Genomic DNA, 21,869 nt, shown 5'->3' with positions numbered 1-21,869 from the left:
GACGTGAACGGTTGGGAACATCACCGGAAAAAAATGACATTCCCAAGGAACAGTCCTAGGCAAGGTCATCCCAAATACATCAGGAGGATTTGGGTGAGGGGGAATCATCCTAAATAGTGCATAGGAGGGAAAGTTATCCCCCTCCCCCCCAGGAGTAGAGGAGAAGGGAGAGAGTGAGTAGCGGTGTCCCATTACAGCAGTAATGGCTTGTTTTGGACTTACCCTGCAGCCATGGAAAAGCTGAGCGCTAATCAGAGTCCTGCTAGTATTACTGCTACTGCTCTCATTGCCATGCAGTCACAACCCACATACACACAACTGTCATGATTCAACGAGTGCAATATCTTCTGTGTGATATCGCCCGATACGTTCAGCAATTGCTATTCTCTTGAGGAAATTGTAGCAAATTCAGCCATTTGTGTTCACTATAGACATCGTACAAGCCTAGATGCCAACAAGAATGAAAAATATTTCTGACGCAAGAAGACACAGACCAGTGTACAAGGAGGGACACTGTTTGATTGAACGCCAATACAGAATTGGTTTTACAGACAAACATGGAAGGAACTGCAGTCCAGGTGTTGTCTGTGTATGACTGAAGTAGTGAGCTAGTGAACACAGATCAATCCTGGACATGACAGTACTTCTCGGGGCGATTTTCCCAGACACGTAATTATGCCAATTGAGCTTCCTTCTTAGTCCATGACTGGGCTTTGAATCTGCCCTCTAGGGTATGTGTTCTAAATTGGGTTATTGATATCAGAGAGGTCAGCCAGCGCATATGATGGAGCAGGGTTAGATGCAGTGATGGGGAGTTGGATGTTGTTCAGGATTTCACATGCCTTTTTAGTTCAATGATACAGACAGTAGATTCGAGACGGCATCAACAGTAACCACGTAGCTCCCAAACGGAGTCAAATCTTATTGATGACATTCTAAGGAAAGAGTGACTTCATAGGTCCCAGTGTTTAACTTGGGCCATGTTCATTTGGTACAGAATAAAAACTGGAAGGGACTACCTAGTTTTGTCCAATAAGTAGCACTCATTCCTTTTAACTTTCAACACATAAAAAAACGAATTGCCCTACTGAACACTACCCAGTGACTAGTTAGTGAGAGGACCAATTGAGCAGTGCTTGTCGACCTACCGATCCACTCATCCACCCAGGCAAAAGCCTGCCTGTGGCCTAGGAGCAGCACATCACGCACCACCTATGGGGAGAGACAATAGAGGGGGTCAGAGAACACTGATCTCAGAGCAGTTCTACAAAAATTAACCAGCACTATCTATGAAGTAAGTGGCTGCTATTTGTGTGCGAGTGACCTCTGACCTTGTGTACAAATTGCTCCACGCGCGTCTGCAGGCCCCACACCTCAAACTTGACGGTGACCAGCTTGTAGGAGCACATGATGGGCTCCTGGGTGTCCCTCCAGCCCTCCTGCAGCATGCCCCTCGACGTCTTCTCTGACTTGAAGTACCGCAGGTCCTGTTGGTGTGGACACACACACATAAATGTACGCACACACACACGCACTCACACAAACGTAGATCTCAGTAATTAATCCAAACCCCTGCGCCCTGAGAGAAATGCATTATGGGAAAGCTACAAATAGAAAGCCAACGTTAAATAGGAATCCTTCCCTCCAGAAATGTTTCCCTAAATCTCAGGGGCTGAGGCAATTTATCATTCAACCACCGCTTACTGCATCTACTATATTCAACAGTCTAACTATACTTACACAGATGCTATATGCTAACATGCTAATTTCTAACACTGAAAATTAGATATGGAAGAGGTGTATGGGGAGAGAATTAGAAGGTGACGCTAAAGTTAGCTTAGCATGATCTGGTCAGAGCTGTATTGCAGAGTCTATCGTGGGTTTACCTGCAATACAAAGTCAATTCGGGAATATAACAAAATTCTAACTTATTTGAATCATATTCCAACCCAATAAAATAGTTTATGATATTTGGATGACTAGGGCAAAACTAATTATAGGTCGACCAATTATGATTTTTCAATACTAATAACAATTATTGGAGGACCAAAAAAAGCCGATAACAATTAAATATATATTTGTAATAATGACAATTACAACAATACTGAATGAACAATGAACACTTATTTTAACTTAATATAATACATACATAAAATCTAGTCCCAAATAAAAAATGAAACATGCTCAATTTGGTTTAAATAATGCAAAAACACAGTGTTGGAGAAGAAAGTAAAAGTGCAATATGTGCCATGTAAAAAAAGCTAACGTTTAAGTTCCTTGCTCAGAACATGAGAACATATGAAAGCTGGTGGTTCCTTTTAACATGAGTCTTCAATATTCCCAGGTAAGAAGTTTTAGGTTGTAGTTATTATAGGAATTATGACGCATCGACTATTTCTCTATATATCTTTGACTATTGGATGTTCTAATAGGCACTTTAGTATTGCCAGCCTAATCTCAGGAGTTGATAGGCTTGAAGTCACAAACAGCGCTGTGAATCAAGCATTGCTAAGAGCTGCTGGCAAACGCAGTAAAGTTTGAATGAATGTTTACGAGCCTGCTGCTGCCTACCACCGCTCAGTCAGAGTGCTCTATAAAATATCAAATAGACTTAATTATAATAAACATAGAAATATGAGCCTTTGGTCATTAATATGGTCAAATCCGGAAACTATCATTTAGAAAACAAAACGTTTATTCTTTCAGTGAAATACGGAACCGTTCCGTATTTTATCGAACGGGTGGCAACCCTAAGTCTAAATATTGCTGTTACATTGCACAACCTTCAATGTCATAATTAATTAAAATTCTGGCAAATTAGTTTGCAACGAGCCAGGCGGCCCAAACCCTGACTACACGTGCAATGAACACAAGAGAAGTGACACAATTTCCCTAGTTAATATTGGCTGCTAACATGAATTTCTTTTAACTAAATATGCAGGTTGAAAAAAATATACTTCTGTGTATTGATTTTAAGAAAGGCATTGATGTTTATGGTTAGGTACAGTTGAAGTTGTAAGTTTACATACACTTAGGTTGGAGTCATTAAAACTGGTTTTTCAACCACTCCACAAATTTCATGTTAACAAACTAGTTATGGCTAGGCATTTAGGACATCTACTTTGTGCATGACACAAGTAATTTTTCCAACAATTGTTTACAGACAGATTATTTCACTGTATCAGAATTCCAGTGGGTCAGAAGTTTACATATACTAAGTTGACTGTGCCTTTAAACAGCTTGGAAAATTCCAGAAAATGATGTCATGACTTTAGAAGCTTCTGCTAATTTTTTATTTTATTTATTTATCCGTTATTTTACCAGGTACGTTGACTGAGAACACGTTCTCATTTGCAGCAACGACCTCAAATCAAATCAAATCAAATTTTATTTGTCACATACACATGGTTAGCAGATGTTAATGCGAGTGTAGCGAAATGCTTGTGCTTCTAGTTCCGACAATGCAGTAATAACAAGTAATCTAACTAACAATTCCAAAACTACTGTCTTGTACACAGTGTAAGGGGATAAAGAATATGTACATAAGGATATATGAATGAGTGATGATACAGAGCAGCATAGGCAAGATACAGTAGATGGTATCGGGTACAGTATGTACAAATGAGATGAGTATGTAAACCAAGTGGCATAGTATAGTATAAAGTGGCTAGTGATACATGTATTACATAAGGATACCGTCGATGATATAGAGTACAGTATATACGTATGCGTATGAGATGAATAATGTAGGGTAAGTAACATTTATATAAGGTAGCATTGTTTAAAGTGGCTAGTGATATATTTACATCATTTCCCATCAATTCCCATTATTAAAGTGGCTGGAGTTGAGTCAGTGTCAGTGTGTTGGCAGCAGCCACTCAGTGTTAGTGGTGGCTGTTTAACAGTCTGATGGCCTTGAGATAGAAGCTGTTTTTCAGTCTCTCGGTCCCAGCTTTGATGCACCTGTACTGACCTCGCCTTCTGGATGATAGCGGGGTGAACAGGCAGTGGCTCGGGTGGTTGATGTCCTTGATGATCTTTATGGCCTTCCTGTGACATCGGGTGGTGTAGGTGTCCTGGAGGGCAGGTAGTTTGCCCCCGGTGATGCGTTGTGCAGACCTCACTACCCTCTGGAGAGCCTTACGGTTGAGGGCGGTGCAGTTGCCATACCAGGCGGTGATACAGCCCGCCAGGATGCTCTCGATTGTGCATCTGTAGAAGTTTGTGAGTGCTTTTGGTGACAAGCCGAATTTCTTCAGCCTCCTGAGGTTGAAGAGGCGCTGCTGCGCCTTCTTCACGATGCTGTCTGTGTGAGTGGACCAATTCAGTTTGTCTGTGATGTGTATGCCGAGGAACTTAAAACTTGCTACCCTCTCCACTACTGTTCCATCGATGTGGATAGGGGGGTGTTCCCTCTGCTGTTTCCTGAAGTCCACAATCATCTCCTTAGTTTTGTTGACGTTGAGTGTGAGGTTGTTTTCCTGACACCACACTCCGAGGGCCCTCACCTCCTCCCTGTAGGCCGTCTCATCGTTGTTGGTAATCAAGCCTACCACTGTTGTGTCGTCCGCAAACTTGATGATTGAGTTGGAGGCGTGCGTGGCCACGCAGTCGTGGGTGAACAGGGAGTACAGGAGAGGGCTCAGAACGCAACCTTGTGGGGCCCCAGTGTTGAGGATCAGCGGGGAGGAGATGTTGTTGCCTACCCTCACCACCTGGGGGCGGCCCGTCAGGAAGTCCAGTACCCAGTTGCACAGGGCGGGGTCGAGACCCAGGGTCTCGAGCTTGATGACGAGCTTGGAGGGTACTATGGTGTTGAATGCCGAGCTGTAGTCGATGAACAGCATTCTCACATAGGTATTCCTCTTGTCCAGATGGGTTAGGGCAGTGTGCAGTGTGGTTGAGATTGCATCGTCTGTGGACCTATTAGGGCGGTAAGCAAATTGGAGTGGGTCTAGGGTGTCAGGTAGGGTGGAGGTGATATGGTCCTTGACTAGTCTCTCAAAGCACTTCATGATGACGGATGTGAGTGCTACGGGGCGGTAGTCATTTAGCTCAGTTACCTTAGCTTTCTTGGGAACAGGAACAATGGTGGCCCTCTTGAAGCATGTGGGAACAGCAGACTGGTATAGGGATTGATTGAATATGTCCGTAAACACACCGGCCAGCTGGTCTGCGCATGCTCTGAGGGCGCGGCTGGGGATGCCATCTGGGCCTGCAGCCTTGCGAGGGTTAACACGTTTAAATGTCTTACTCACCTCGGCTGCAGTGAAGGAGAGACCGCATGTTTTCGTTGCAGGCCGTGTCAGTGGCACTGTATTGTCCTCAAAGCGGGCAAAAAAGTTATTTAGTCTGCCTGGGAGCAAGACATCCTGGTCCGTGACTGGGCTGGGTTTCTTCCTGTAGTCCGTGATTGACTGTAGACCCTGCCACATGCCTCTTGTGTCTGAGCCGTTGAATTGAGATTCTACTTTGTCTCTGTACTGGCGCTTAGCTTGTTTGATAGCCTTGCGGAGGGAATAGCTGCACTGTTTGTATTCGGTCATGTTACCAGACACCTTGCCCTGATTAAAAGCAGTGGTTCTCGCTTTCAGTTTCACACGAATGCTGCCATCAATCCACGGTTTCTGGTTAGGGAATGTTTTAATCGTTGCTATGGGAACGACATCTTCAACGCACGTTCTAATGAACTCGCACACCGAATCAGCGTATTCGTCAATGTTGTTATCTGACGCAATACGAAACATCTCCCAGTCCACGTGATGGAAGCAGTCTTGGAGTGTGGAGTCAGCTTGGTCGGACAAGCGTTGGACAGACCTCAGCGTGGGAGCCTCTTGTTTTAGTTTCTGTCTGTAGGCAGGGATCAACAAAATGGAGTCGTGGTCAGCTTTTCCGAAAGGGGGGCGGGGCAGGGCCTTATATGCGTCGCGGAAGTTAGAGTAACAATGGTCCAAGGTCTTTCCTCCCCTGGTTGCGCAATCGATATGCTGATAAAATTTGGGGAGTCTTGTTTTCAGATTAGCCTTGTTAAAATCCCCAGCTACAATGAATGCAGCCTCCGGATAAATTGTTTCCAGTTTGCAGAGAGTTAAATAAAGTTCGTTCAGAGCCATCGATGTGTCTGCTTGGGGGGGGATATATACGGCTGTGATTATAATCGAAGAGAATTCTCTTGGTAGATAATGCGGTCTACATTTGATTGTGAGGAATTCTAAATCAGGTGAACAGAAGGATTTGAGTTCCTGTATGTTTCTTTCATCGCACCATGTCACGTTAGTCATAAGGCATACGCCCCCGCCCCTCTTTTTACCAGAAATATGTTTTTTCCTGTCTGCGCGATGCGTGGAGAAACCTGTTGGCTGCACCGCTTCGGATTGCGTCTCTCCAGTAAGCCACGTTTCCGTGAAGCAAAGAACGTTACAGTCTCTGATGTCCCTCTGGAATGCTACCCTTGCTCGGATTTCATCAACCTTGTTGTCAAGAGACTGGACATTGGCAAGAAGAATGCTAGGGAGTGGTGTGCGCTGTGCCCGTCTCCGGAGTCTGACCAGAAGACCGCCTCGTTTCCCTCTCTTTCGGAGTCGTTTTTTTGGGTCGCTGCATAGGATCCACTCCGTTGTCCTGTTTGTAAGGCAGAACACAGGATCCGCGTCGCGAAAAACATATTCTTGGTCGTGGGGAATAGTTACAGGGGGATGAATGAGCCAATTGAAAACTGGGGATGGTTTGAGGGCCAGATTGGGAATTTAGCCAGGACACCGGGGTTAACATCCCTACTCTTACGATAAGTGCCATGGGATCTTTAATGACCTCAGAGAGTCAGGACACCCGTTCAGCATCCCATCCGAAAGACGGCACCCTGCACAGGGCAGTGACCTGGGGCATTGGGATATTTTTTTAGACCAGAGGAAAGAGTGCCTCCTACTGGCCCTCCAACACCACTTCCAGCAGCATTTGGTCTCCCATCCAGGAAATGACCAGGACCAACCCTGCTTAGCTTCAGAAGCAAGCCAGCAGTGGTATGCAGGGTGGTATGCTGCTGGCCATAATTGACCACATTTGAGTCAATTGGAGGTGTACTTGTGAATGTATTTCAAGGCCTACCTTCAAACTCAGTGCCTCATTGCTTGACATTATGGGAAAATCAAAAGAAATTAGCCAAGTCTGGTTCATCCTTGGGAGCAATTTCCAAACGCCTGAAGGTACCACGTTCACCTGTACAAACAATAGTATGCAAGTATAAACACCATGGGACCATGCAGCTGTCATACCGCTCAGAAAGAAGACGTGTTCTGTCTCCTAGAGACGAAAGTACTTTGGTGCGAAAAGTGCAAATCAATCCCAGAACAGCAGCAAAGGACCTTGTGAAGATGCTGGAGGAAACGGGTACAAAAGTATCTATATCCACAGTTAAACAAGTCCTATATCGACATAACCTGAAAGGCCGCTCAGCAAGGAAGAAGCCACTGCTCCAAAACTGCCATAAAAAAGCCAGACTACGGTTTGCAACTGCACATGGGGACAAAGATGGTAGTTTTTGGAGAAATATCCTCTGGTCTCATGAAACAAAAATAGAACTGTTTGGCCATAATGACCATCGTTATGTTTGGAGGAAAAAGGACGCTTGCAAGCCGAAGAACACCATCCCAACCGTGAAGCACGGGGGTGGCAGCATCATCTTTTGGGGGTGCTTTGCTGCAGGAGGGACTGGTGCACTTCACAAAACAGATGGCATCATGAGGGAGGAAAATTATGTGGATATGTTGAAGCAACATCTCAAGACATCAGTCAGGAAGTTAAAGCTTGGTCACAAATGGGTCTTCCAAATGGACAATGACCAAAACCAAAATGACCAGAACTGAAAAGTCAAGGTATTGGAGTGGCCATCACAAAGCCCTGACCTCAATCCTATAGAAATATTGTGGGCAGAACTGAAAAAGTGTGTGAGCAAGGAGGCCTACAAATCTGACTCAGTTACACCAGCTCTGTCAGGACGAATGGACCAAAATTCACCCAACTTATTGTGGGAAGCTTGTGGAAGGCTACCCGAAACATTTGACCCAAGTTAAACAATTGAAAGGCAATGCTACCAAATACTAATTGAGTGTATGTAAACTTCTGACCCACTGGGAATGTGATTTAAAGATATAAAAGCTGAAATAAATCACTCTACTATTATTCTGACATTTCACATTCTTAAAAGAAAGTGGTGATCCTAACTGACCTAAGACAGGGATTTTTACTAGTATTAAATGTCAGGAATTGTGAAACACTGAGTTTAAATGTATTTGGCCGAGGTGTATGTAAAACTTCCCACTTCAACCGTACATTCGTGCTATGATTGTGCTTTCTTCACAAATGCGCTTTTGTTAGTAGGCTGCGCTTTTGTTAGTAGGCTGTGATTCGATGAGAAATTATCAGGCACCGCATCGATTTTACGCAACGCAGGACACGCTAGTTAACCCAGTAATATCATCAACCATGTGTAGTTAACTAGTGATTATGTGAGGATTGATTGTTTTTTTTATAAGTTAAGTTAAACGCTAGTTAGCAACTTACCTTGGCTTCTTGCTGCACTCGCACAGCACGTGGTCAGCCTGCCACGCAGTTTCCTCGTGGAATGCAATGCAATCGGTGTCCAAAAAAGCTGATTACCGATTGTTATGAAAACTTGAAAATCGGCCCTAATTAAATCGGCCATGACGATTAATCGTCGACCTCTAAATAGACTGAAAGACTGAAATGGTGTCCGTCTGTCGTATCATTGTATCTTTGAGTATTACTGAGTGTCGGTAAATGTCCTTGTATCCACTGTCATGTCTGAATCATGTTGCTGGTTCTATTTTCAGACCAATAATAAGACTCCAAGTACCAGTGTTTGACTACCGAGAGACAGGCTGCCTCGGCTGCAATAACCCGTAATACCCCCCCATTACCTCTAACGAAACCACACACACGACAGACTCACCTCAGACTCTTTATAGTATCTCTCAGGGATCTCGTCATAGGCGATATCCACAAAACACACTTCCCTTTCCTGGTCTTTATTTTCACTGTCTGAGAAGATCTGAAAACAGACAAAAATTCCCCAGAGGTACAGTTAGTGATCTATGACTTCAGGCATCAACAACATCCTCTCTTCACAAAACTACACGGCTCACTGATATTGATTGTGCCTCCCAAATCTTTGTGTTATCATTCGAGGCCATGTTTGTTATTTGACGGAAGCTAGTCTACTTCAGCCAGATTGGTCCGAATATCCACAGGGTCAGATATTTGATTTGATTTATCATTGCCCATATTCACTAAGCATCTCATAGTAAGAGTGCTGATCCAGGAACAGTTTAGCCTTTTAGATCATTATGAATAAGATTACATGGACAGGGAGGAGACCAGATCCTAGATCGGCACTACTACTCTGAGATGTTTGATACATACAGGCCCTGATCTTAGGTCTTAGATTACAGACCACTTTACCTTAGCTGCTCCACTAGGATACTGCAGGGACATGTCATTGTGCAACGCAGCCAGAAGGGAGCGCTTTAAGCTTGGTGTTGATTGACATCCACTGTACACAGACACACAGACAGACACACACAGACACACAGACACACAGACACACACACACAGACACACACACACACACACAGACAGACACAGACAGACACACAGACAGACACAGACACAGACAGACAGACACCTCATATATAGCCACAGGGCAAACAGACACCAATTAGCCACTCTCTGTTTCCATCTTAGGAGCTAGAGGTGTGTGTGAGTGAGAGAGTGCGTGTGAGACAGAGCTAGGCTCAGTTATAGAGAGGAATACTCCAGTACGCTAGGCCTAAGGGGATGAGTGAACAAAGGCTCAGACAGGGCAGAGTGCAACATTTCAAAGTGTGTTTTAACGTCTATGTTCCACATCATGCTTCCAGCTAGCGGCGGATGTATTGGAAGTTGCCGAGTATGGATAACTAGTGCACGAATGTCAAGAAATAAGAGCTTCACACCAGTGATCACAACCGAAGAGAGATGGGCTTCACGCTCGTAGCTGTGGGTGGGTATTGTAGCTACGGAAGGATATTGTATGGCCTTGCTGCCGAATATGATTATGAATCAGAGTCCAGCGTGAAGAACATGGCTGTGATGGTGCCACATTTATAATATATTTGTACCTTATTGAGGAATAATAACTACATAAAGAAAACTGTACAATTATGTATGACTTAACATAAATTAAATATCATATTTGGAAGCAATATGATCAGTAGATTTTTTTGGTTCAGCTCATGTGCTATATTTGGACTAGTCTCCAATGCCAAAACTTCAAGATGCCCTATGGGTTGGTAATGATTGCCTATGGGTAGAGGAGGAACGTTGGGTAGAGGAGGAACGTTGGGTAAAGGAGGAACGTTGGGTAGAGGAGGAACGTTGGGTAGAGGAGGAACGTTGGGTAGAGGGGAGAAGAAAGAGGGAGAAAGGACAAGGGAGGTGGAGGGAAGAAAGAGAGTGTGCAAGAATGAATGAAAACGAGCAAGTAAGAGGGAGAGAAAGAAACTATGCAACTGTCTAATGGTGAAGTCTCAAGGAGAAAGAGAGAGATAATGACAACCATAAACCATTAGGAACAGTATTTAAAGCAGTGGCTCTTCTCCAAGCCTAACGGCAGCCCTGCCCTGTCACGGTCTGCTACCTGATACGACAGTCCACACCCTCCATTCATTCAGACAGAATATGCAGTCTGCTCACACACAAACACTACTTCATTCACACACTGTCATTCACACAGACGCACTTCATTCACACGTGTATGGATGTACACACAGGCCCGCACACAAACACAAACTGAATCCAAACAGACATTCAACCCCTTCTCGGTCAGGAAACGGGACTGTGAGCGCGAAAACACATTTTTTACAACCTGACATTATCTGTCCTAACACCGTGAGCACAGAAACACAGGGCTGCATATTATTTCACAATGGTACAGCATCTTGGCAGAGAAGATTCTGAAATTCGGACCAGATTATACAGTGTCGTAAAAGATGCAGAGCTTGTGCTGCTGGTCAGCCCTGAAGCTGCATTGTCCGTGGAAAGAGTCACATGGGAGCTTTTTAGTGGAACTTGTGCGTGCAAACACATACGTCTGTGTGTCTGTACACGACACCAACTGTGTACTTGATATGTGCGCATGTGTGATATCACTCCAGAGGTGTATGTGTGCGAGTGTGTGTGCACGCACAGGGACACTGGCCAGCAGTTGTTAGAGACAAGAGGTAGGCTGGGGTCGGATTACAGATGTAGAGACCAGAGTGTCTGCCTTTTACATTCAGTCTGCCTAACATCCTCTCCTTTTCATTCAGTCTGCCTAACATCCCCTCCTTTACATTCAGTCTGCCTAACATCCCCTCCTTTACATTGTCTGCCTAATATCCCCTCCTTTATATTCAGTCTGCCTAACATCCTCTCCTTTACATTCAGTTTGCCTAACATCCTCCCCTTTACATTCAGTCTGCCTAACATCCTCTCCTTTACATTCAGTCTGCCTAAGTTCCTATTTTACATTCAGTCTGCCTAACATCCCATCCTTTACATTCAGTCTGCCTAACATCCTCTCCTTTACATTGTCTGCCTAACATCCTCTCCTTTACATTCAGCTTGCCTAACATCCTCTCCTTTACATTCAGTCTGCCTAACATCCTCTCCTTTACATTCAGTCTGCCTAAGTTCCTATTTTACATTCAGTCTGCCTAACATCCCCTCCTTTACATTCAGTCTGCCTAACATCCTCTCCTTTACATTGTCTGCCTAACATCCTCTCTTTTATATTCAGTCTGATATAGCATCATCTCCTTTACATTGTCTGCCTAACATCCCCTCCTTTACATTCAGTCTGCCTAACATCCTCTCCTTTACATTCAGTCTGATATAACATTCTCTCCTTTACATTCAGTCTGATATAACAGCCTCTCCTTTACATTCAGTCTGATATAACAGCCTCTCCTTTACATTCAGTCTGCCTAACATCCTCCCTTTTACATTCAGTCTGCCTAACATCCTCTCCTTTACATTCAGTCTGCCTAACATGCTCTCTTTTACATTCAGTCTGCCTAACATCCTCTCTTTTACATTCAGTCTGCCTAACATCCTCTCTTTTACATTCAGTCGGATACAACATCCTCTCCTTTACATTCAGTTGGATATAACATCCTCTCCTTTTCATTCAGTCTGCCTAACATCCCCTCCTTTACATTCAGTCTGCCTAAAATCCCCTCCTTTACATTCAGTCTTCCTAATATCCCCTCCTTTACATTCAGTCTGCCTAACATCCTCTCCTTTACATTGTCTGTCTAACATACTCCCTTTTACATTCAGCTTGCCTAACATCCTCTCCTTTACATTCAGTCTGCCTAACATCCTCTCCTTTACATTCAGTCTGCCTAACATCCTCTCTTTTACATGCAGTCTGCCTAACATCCTCTCCTTTACATTGTCTGCCTAACATCCTCTCTTTTACATTCAGTCTGATATAGCATCACATCCTTTACATTGTCTGCCTAACATCCCTCCTTTACATTCAGTCTGCCTAACATCCTCTCCTTTACATTCAGTCTGATATAAGATCATCTCCTTTACATTGTCTGCCTAACATCCCCTCCTTTACATTCAGTCTGCCTAACGTCCTCTTTTACATTCAGTCTGCCTAACATGCTCTCTTTTACATTCAGTCTGCCTAACATCCTCTTTTACATTCAGTCTGCCTAACGTCCTCTTTTACATTCAGTCTGCATAACATCCTCTCTTTTACATTCAGTCTGCCTAACATGCTCTCTTTTACATGCAGTCTGTCTAACATCCTCTCCTTTACATTCAGTCTGATATAACATCATCTCCTTTACATTGTCTGCCTAACATCCCCTCCTTTACATTCAGTCTGCCTAACGTCCTCTTTTACATTCAGTCTGCCTAACATGCTCTCTTTTACATTCAGTCTGCCTAACATCCTCTTTTACATTCAGTCTGCCTAACGTCCTCTTTTACATTCAGTCTGCATAACATCCTCTCTTTTACATTCAGTCTGATATAACAGCCTCTCCTTTACATTCAGTCTGATATAGCATCCCCTCTTTTACATTCAGTCTGATATAGCATCCTCTCCTTTACATTCAGTCTGCCTAACATCCTCTCCTTTACATTCAGTCTGCCTAACATGCTCTCTTTTACATTCAGTCTGCCTAACATCCTCTCCTTTACATTCAGTCTGATATAACAGCCTCTCCTTTACATTCAGTCTGATATAACAGCCTCTCCTTTACATTCAGTCTGCCTAACATCCTCCCTTTTACATTCAGTCTGCCTAACATCCTCTCCTTTACATTCAGTCTGCCTAACATGCTCTCTTTTACATTCAGTCTGCCTAACATCCTCACCTTTACATCCAGTCTGCCTAACATCCTCTCCTTTACATTGTCTGCCTAACATCCTCTCTTTTACATTCAGTCTGCCTAACATCCCCTCCTTTACATTCAGTCTGCCTAACATCCTCTCCTTTACATTCAGTCTGATATAACATCATCTCCTTTACATTGTCTGCCTAACATCCCCTCCTTTACATTCAGTCTGCCTAACGTCCTCTTTTACATTCAGTCTGCATAACGTCCTCTTTTACATTCAGTCTGCATAACATCCTCTCCTTTACATTCAGTCTGATATAACATCCTCTCTTTTACATTCAGTCTGATATAGCATCCTCTCCTTTACATTCAGTCTGATATAGCATCCTCTCCTTTACATTCAGTCTGATATAGCATCCTCTCCTTTACATTCAGTCTGATATAGCATCCTCTCCTTTACATTCAGTCTGATATAACATCCTCTCCTTTACATTCAGTCTGATATAGCATCCTCTCCTTTACATTCAGTCTGATATAGCATCCTCTCCTTTACATTCAGTCTGATATAGCATCCTCTCCTTTACATTCAGTCTGATATAACAGCCTCTAATTTACATTCAGTCTGATATAACATCCTCTCCTTTACATTCAGTCTGATATAGCATCCTCTCCTTTACATTCAGTCTGATATAACATCATCTCCTTTACATTCAGTCTGATATAGCATCCTCTCCTTTACATTCAGTCTGATACAACAGCCTCTCCTTTACATTCAGTCTGATATTAAAGCCTTTCCTTTACATTCAGTCTGCCTAACATCCTCCCTTTTACATTCAGTCTGCCTAACATCCTCTCCTTTACATTCAGTCTGCCTAACATCCTCTCCTTTACATTGTCTACCTAACATCCTCTCGTTTACATTCAGTCTGATATAGCATCATCTCCTTTACATTGTCTGCCTAACATCCTCTCCTTTACATTCAGTCTGATATAACATCCTCTCCTTTACATTCAGTCTGATATAACATCCTCTCCTTTACATTCAGTCTGCCTAACATCCTCTCCTTTACATTGTCTACCTAACATCCTCTCGTTTACATTCAGTCTGATATAGCATCATCTCCTTTACATTGTCTGCCTAACATCCCCTCCTTTACATTCAGTCTGCCTAACTTCCTCTTTTACATTCAGTCTGCCTAACGTCCTCTTTTACATTCAGTCTGCATAACATCCTCTCTTTTACATTCAGTCTGATATAACAGCCTCTCCTTTACATTCAGTCTGATATAGCATCCCCTCTTTTACATTCAGTCTGATATAGCATCCTCTCCTTTACATTCAGTCTGCCTAACATCCTCTCCTTTACATTCAGTCTGCCTAACATGCTCTCTTTTACATTCAGTCTGCCTAACATCCTCTCCTTTACATTCAGTCTGCCTAACATCCTCTCTTTTACATTCAGTCTGCCTAACATCCTCTCCTTTACATTCAGTCTGATATAACAGCCTCTCCTAAACATTCAGTCTGATATAACAGCCTCTCCTTTACATTCAGTCTGATATAACAGCCTCTCCTTTACATTCAGTCTGCCTAACATCCTCCCTTTTACATTCAGTCTGCCTAACATCCTCTCCTTTACATTCAGTCTGCCTAACATGCTCTCTTTTACATTCAGTCTGCCTAACATCCTCACCTTTACATCCAGTCTGCCTAACATCCTCTCCTTTACATTCAGTCTGCCTAACATCCTCTCATTTACATTCAGTCTGCCTAACATCCTCTTTTACATCCAGTCTGCCTAACATCCTCTCCTTTACATTGTCTGCCTAACATCCCCTCCTTTACATTCAGTCTGCCTAACGTCCTCTTTTACATTCAGTCTGCATAACGTCCTCTTTTACATTCAGTCTGCATAACATCCTCTCCTTTACATTCAGTCTGATATAACATCCTCTCTTTTACATTCAGTCTGATATAGCATCCTCTCCTTTACATTCAGTCTGATATAGCATCCTCTCCTTTACATTCAGTCTGATATAGCATCCTCTCCTTTACATTCAGTCTGATATAGCATCCTCTCCTTTACATTCAGTCTGATATAGCATCCTCTCCTTTACATTCAGTCTGATATAACATCCTCTCCTTTACATTCAGTCTGATATAGCATCCTCTCCTTTACATTCAGTCTGATATAGCATCCTCTCCTTTACATTCAGTCTGATATAGCATCCTCTCCTTTACATTCAGTCTGATATAACAGCCTCTAATTTACATTCAGTCTGATATAACATCCTCTCCTTTACATTCAGTCTGATATAGCATCCTCTCCTTTACATTCAGTCTGATATAACATCATCTCCTTTACATTCAGTCTGATATAGCATCCTCTCCTTTTCATTCAGTCTGATACAACAGCCTCTCCTTTACATTCAGTCTGATATTAAAGCCTTTCCTTTACATTCAGTCTGCCTAACATCCTCCCTTTTACATTCAGTCTGCCTAACATCCTCTCCTTTACATTCAGTCTGCCTAACATCCCCTCCTTTACATTCAGTCTGCCTAACATCCTCTCCTTTACATTGTCTACCTAACATCCTCTCGTTTACATTCAGTCTGATATAGCATCATCTCCTTTACATTGTCTGCCTAACATCCTCTCCTTTACATTCAGTCTGATATAACATCCTCTCCTTTACATTCAGTCTGATATAACATCCTCTCCTTTACATTCAGTCTGCCTAACATGCTCTCTTTTACATTCAGTCTGCCTAACATCCTCTCCTTTACATTCAGTCTGATATAACAGCCTCTCCTTTACATTCAGTCTGATATAACAGCCTCTCCTTTACATTCAGTCTGATATAACAGCCTCTCTTTTACATTCAGTCTGCATAACATCCTCTCTTTTACATTCAGTCTGCCTAACATGCTCTCTTTTACATTCAGTCTGCCTAACGTCCTCTTTTACATTCAGTCTGCATAACATCCTCTCTTATACATTCAGTCTGCCTAACATGCTCTCTTTTACATTCAGTCTGTCTAATATCCTCTCCTTTACATTCAGTCAGCCTAACATCCTCCATTTTACATTCAGTCTGCCTAACATCATCTCCTTTACATTGTCTGCCTAACATCCTCTCCTCTACATTCAGTCTGATATAACAGCCTCTCCTTTACATTCAGTCTGCCTAACATCCCCTCCTTTACATTCAGTCTGCCTAACATCCTCTCCTTTACATTCAGTTGGATATAACATCCTCTCCTTTTCATTCAGTCTGCCTAACATCCCCTCCTTTACATTCAGTCTGCCTAACATCCCCTCCTTTACATTCAGTCTGCCTAATATCCCCTCCTTTATATTCAGTCTGCCTAACAACCTCTCCTTTACATTGTCTGTCTAACATACTCCCTTTTACATTCAGTCTGCCTAACATCCCCTCCTTTACATTCAGTTTGCCTAACATCCTCCCCTTTACATTCAGTCTGCCTAACATCCTCTCCTTTACATTCAGTCTGTCTAAGTTCCTATTTTACATTCAGTCTGCCTAACATCCCATCCTTTACATTCAGCTTGCCTAACATCCCCTCCTTTACATTCAGTCTGCCTAACATCCTCTCCTTTACATTCAGTCTGCCTAAGTTCCTCTTTTACATTCAGTCTGCCTAACATCCCCTCCTTTACATTCAGTCTGCCTAACATCCTCTCCTTTACATTGTCTGCCTAACATCCTCTCTTTTACATTCAGTCTGATATAGCATCATCTCCTTTACATTGTCTGCCTAACATCCCCTCCTTTACATTCAGTCTGCCTAACATCCTCTCCTTTACATTCAGTCTGATATAACATCCTCTCCTTTACATTCAGTCTGATATAACAGCCTCTCCTTTACATTCAGTCTGATATAACATCCTCTCCTTTAAATTCAGTCTGCCTAACATCCTCTCTTTTACATTCAGTCTGCCTAACATCCTCTCCTTTACATTCAGTTTGCCTAACATCCTCCCCTTTACATTCAGTCTGCCTAACATCCTCTCCTTTACATTCAGTCTGTCTAAGTTCCTATTTTACATTCAGTCTGCCTAACATCCCATCCTTTACATTCAGTCTGCCTAACATCCTCTCCTTTACATTGTCTGCCTAACATCCTCTCCTTTACATTCAGCTTGCCTAACATCCTCTCCTTTACATTCAGTCTGCCTAACATCCTCTCCTTTACAATCAGTCTGCCTAAGTTCCTCTTTTACATTCAGTCTGCCTAACATCCCCTCCTTTACATTCAGTCTGCCTAACATCCTCTCCTTTACATTGTCTGCCTAACATCCTCTCTTTTACATTCAGTCTGATATAGCATCATCTCCTTTACATTGTCTGCCTAACATCCCCACCTTTACATTCAGTCTGCCTAACATGCTCTCCTTTACATTCAGTCTGATATAACATCCTCTCCTTTACATTCAGTCTGCCTAACATCCTCTCTTTTACATTCAGTCTGCCTAACATCCTCTCCTTTACATTGTCTGCCTAACATCCTCTCTTTTACATTCAGTCTGATATAGCATCATCTCCTTTACGTTGTCTGCCTAACATCCTCTTTTACATTCAGTCTGCCTAACGTCCTCTTTTACATTCAGTCTGCATAACATCCTCTCTTTTACATTCAGTCTGCCTAACATGCTCTCTTTTACATTCAGTCTGTCTAACATCCTCTCCTTTACATTCAGTCAGCCTAACATCCCCTCTTTTACATTCAGTCTGCCTAACATCATCTCCTTTACATTGCCTGCCTAACATCCCCTCCTTTACATTGTCTGCCTAACATCCTCTCCTTTACATTCAGTCTGATATAACATCCTCTCCTTTACATTCAGTCTGATATAACATCCTCTCCTTTACATTCAGTCTGATATAACAGCCTCTCCTTTACATTCAGTCTGCCTAACATCCTCCCTTTTACATTTAGTCTGCCTAACATCCTCTCCTTTACATTCAGTCTGCCTAACATCCTCTCCTTTATATTCAGTCTGCCTAACATCCTCTCTTTTACATTCAGTCTGCCTAACATCCTCTCCTTTACATTCAGTCTGACATAACATCCTCTCCTTTATATTCAGTCTGATATAACAGCCTCTCCTATACATTCAGTCTGATATAACAGCCTCTCCTATACATTCAGTCTGATATAACAGCCTCTCCTTTACATTCAGTCTGCCTAACATCCTCCCTTTTACATTCAGTCTGCCTAACATCCTCTCGTTTACATTCAGTCTGATATAGCATCATCTCCTTTACATTGTCTGCCTAACATCCTCTCCTTTACATTCAGTCTGATATAACATCCTCTCCTTTACATTCAGTCTGATATAACATCCTCTCCTTTACATTCAGTCTGATATAACAGCATCTCCTTTACATTCAGTCTGATATAACAGCCTCTCCTTTACATTCAGTCTGCCTAACATCCTCTCCTTTACATTCAGTCTGCCTAACATCCTCTCCTTTATATTCAGTCTGATATAGCATCATCTCCTTTACATTGTCTGCCTAACATCCTCTCCTTTACATTCAGTCTGATATAACAGCATCTCCTTTACATTCAGTCTGATATAACAGCCTCTCCTTTACATTCAGTCTGCCTAACATCCTCCCTTTTACATTCAGTCTGCCTAACATCCTCTCGTTTACATTCAGTCTGATATAGCATCATCTCCTTTACATTGTCTGCCTAACATCCTCTCCTTTACATTCAGTCTGATATAACATCCTCTCCTTTACATTCAGTCTGATATAACATCCTCTCCTTTACATTCAGTCTGATATAACAGCATCTCCTTTACATTCAGTCTGATATAACAGCCTCTCCTTTACATTCAGTCTGCCTAACATCCTCCCTTTTACATTCAGTCTGCCTAACATCCTCTCCTTTACATTCAGTCTGCCTAACATCCTCTCCTTTACATCCAGTCTGCCTAACATCCTCTCCTTTACATCCAGTCTGCCTAACATCCTCTCCTTTACATTCAGTCTGCCTAACATCCTCTCATTTACATTCAGTCTGCCTAACATCCTCTTTTACATCCAGTCTGCCTAACATCCTCTCCTTTACATTGTCTGCCTAACATCCTCTCTTTTACATTCAGTCTGCCTAACATCCCCTCCTTTACATTCAGTCTGCCTAACGTCCTCTTTTGCATTCAGTCTGCCTAACGTACTCTTTTACATTCAGTCTGCATAACATCCTCTCTTTTACATTCAGTCTGATATAACATCCTCTCTTTTACATTCAGTCTGATATAGCATCCTCTCCTTTACATTCAGTCTGATATAGCATCCTCTCCTTTACATTCAGTCTGATATAACAGCCTCTCCTTTACATTCAGTCTGATATTACAGCCTCTCCTTTACATTCAGTCTGCCTAACATCCTCCCTTTTACATTCAGTCTGCCTAACATCCTGTCCTTTACATTCAGTCTGCCTAACATCCCCTCCTTTACATTCAGTCTGCCTAACATCCTCTCCTTTACATTCAGTCTGCCTAACATGCTCTCTTTTACATTCAGTCTGATATAGCATCATCTCCTTTACATTCAGTCTGATATAACAGCCTCTCCTTTACATTCAGTCTGATATAACAGCTTCTCTTTTACATTCAGTCTGCCTAACATCCTCTTTTACATTCAGTCTGCCTAACATCCTCTCCTTTACATTCAGTCTGATATAACATTATCTCCTTTACATTCAGTCTGATATAACAGCCTCTCCTTTACATTCAGTCTGATATAACATCCTCTCCTTTACATTCAGTCTGCCTAACATGCTCTCTTTTACATTCAGTCTGCCTAACATCCTCTCCTTTACATTCAGTCTGCATAACATCCTCTCTTTTACATTCAGTCTGCCTAACATCCTCTCCTTTACATTCAGTCTGATATAACATCCTCTCCTTTACATTCAGTCTGATATAACAGCCTCTCCTTTACATTCAGTCTGATATAACAGCCTCTCCTTTACATTCAGTCTGATATAACAGCCTCTCCTTTACATTCAGTCTGATATAACAGCCTCTCCTTTACATTCAGTCTGTCTAACATCCTCCCTTTTACATTCAGTCTGCCTAACATCCTATCCTTTACATTCAGTCTGCCTAACATCCCCTCCTTTACATTCAGTCTGCCTAACATCCTCTCCTTTATATTGTCTGCCTAACATCCTCTCGTTTACATTCAGTCTGATATAGCATCATCTCCTTTACATTGTCTGCCTAACATCCTCTCCTTTACATTCAGTCTGCCTAACATGCTCTCTTTTACATTCAGTCTGCCTAACATCCTCTCCTTTACATCCAGTCTGCCTAACATCCTCTCCTTTACATTCAGTCTGCCTAACATCCTCTCCTTTACATTCAGTCTGATATAACATCCTCTCCTTTACATTCAGTCTGATATAACAGCCTCTCCTTTACATTCAGTCTGATATAACAGCCTCTCCTTTACATTCAGTCTGCCTAACATCCTCCCTTTTACATTCAGTCTGCCTAACATCCTCTCCTTTACATTCAGTCTGCCTAACATGCTCTCTTTTACATTCAGTCTGCCTAACATCCTCTCCTTTACATCCAGTCTGCCTAACATTCTCTCCTTTACATTCAGTCTGCCTAACATCCTCTCATTTACATTCAGTCTGCCTAACATCCTCTTTTACTTCCAGTCTGCCTAACATCCTCTCCTTTACATTGTCTGCATACATTCTCTCCTTTACATTCAGTCTGATATAACATCATCTCCTTTACATTGTCTGCCTAACATCCCCTCCTTTACATTCAGTCTGCCTAACGTCCTCTTTTACATTCAGTCTGCATAACATCCTCTCCTTTACATTCAGTCTGATATAACATCCTCTCTTTTACATTCAGTGTGATATAACATCCTCTCTTTTACATTCAGTCTGATATAGCATCCTCTCCTTTACATTCAGTCTGATATAACAGCCTCTCCTTTACATTCAGTCTGATATAGCATCCTCTCCTTTACATTCAGTCTGATATAGCATCCTCTCCTTTACATTCAGTCTGATATAACAGCCTCTCCTTTACATTCAGTCTGATATAACATCCTCTCCTTTACATTCAGTCTGATATACAGTGCCTTGCGAAAGTATTCGGCCCCCTTGAACTTTGCTACCTTTTGCCACATTTCAGGCTTCAAACATAAAGATATAAAACTGTATTTTTTTGTGAAGAATCAACAACAAGTGGGACACAATCATGAAGTGGAACGACATTTATTGGATATTTCAAACTTTTTTAACAAATCAAAAACTGAAAAATTGGGCGTGCAAAATTATTCAGCCCCCTTAAGTTAATACTTTGTAGCGCCACCTTTTGCTGCGATTACAGCTGTAAGTCGCTTGGGGTATGTCTCTATCAGTTTTGCACATCGAGAGACTGAATTTTTTCCCCATTCATCCTTGCAAAAC

The 21,869-nt window shown here is 42.4% G+C and overlaps 1 protein-coding gene across 1 annotated transcript in view; it reads right to left on the bottom strand.

The window, feature by feature from the left end:
• Nucleotides 1-21,869, bottom strand: part of LOC139424686 (cytoplasmic phosphatidylinositol transfer protein 1-like) — a 90,619-nt gene that overhangs the window by 6,166 nt on the left and 62,584 nt on the right. The window contains exons 6-8 of the mRNA XM_071176757.1: nucleotides 8,969-9,067; nucleotides 1,332-1,487; nucleotides 1,149-1,212 (exon numbers count right to left, since the gene is read on the bottom strand). Coding sequence (XP_071032858.1) covers nucleotides 1,149-1,212; nucleotides 1,332-1,487; nucleotides 8,969-9,067 — 319 coding nt within the window. The remainder of the gene's footprint in view (nucleotides 1-1,148; nucleotides 1,213-1,331; nucleotides 1,488-8,968; nucleotides 9,068-21,869) is intronic.

This window comes from Oncorhynchus clarkii, chromosome 13, assembly GCF_045791955.1.
Source record: "Oncorhynchus clarkii lewisi isolate Uvic-CL-2024 chromosome 13, UVic_Ocla_1.0, whole genome shotgun sequence".
In the NCBI taxonomy this organism is placed as follows: Eukaryota; Metazoa; Chordata; class Actinopteri; order Salmoniformes; family Salmonidae; genus Oncorhynchus; species Oncorhynchus clarkii.
The sequence above is the reverse complement of the archived record's forward strand: the minus strand, read 5'-3'. Positions and strand labels throughout refer to the sequence as shown.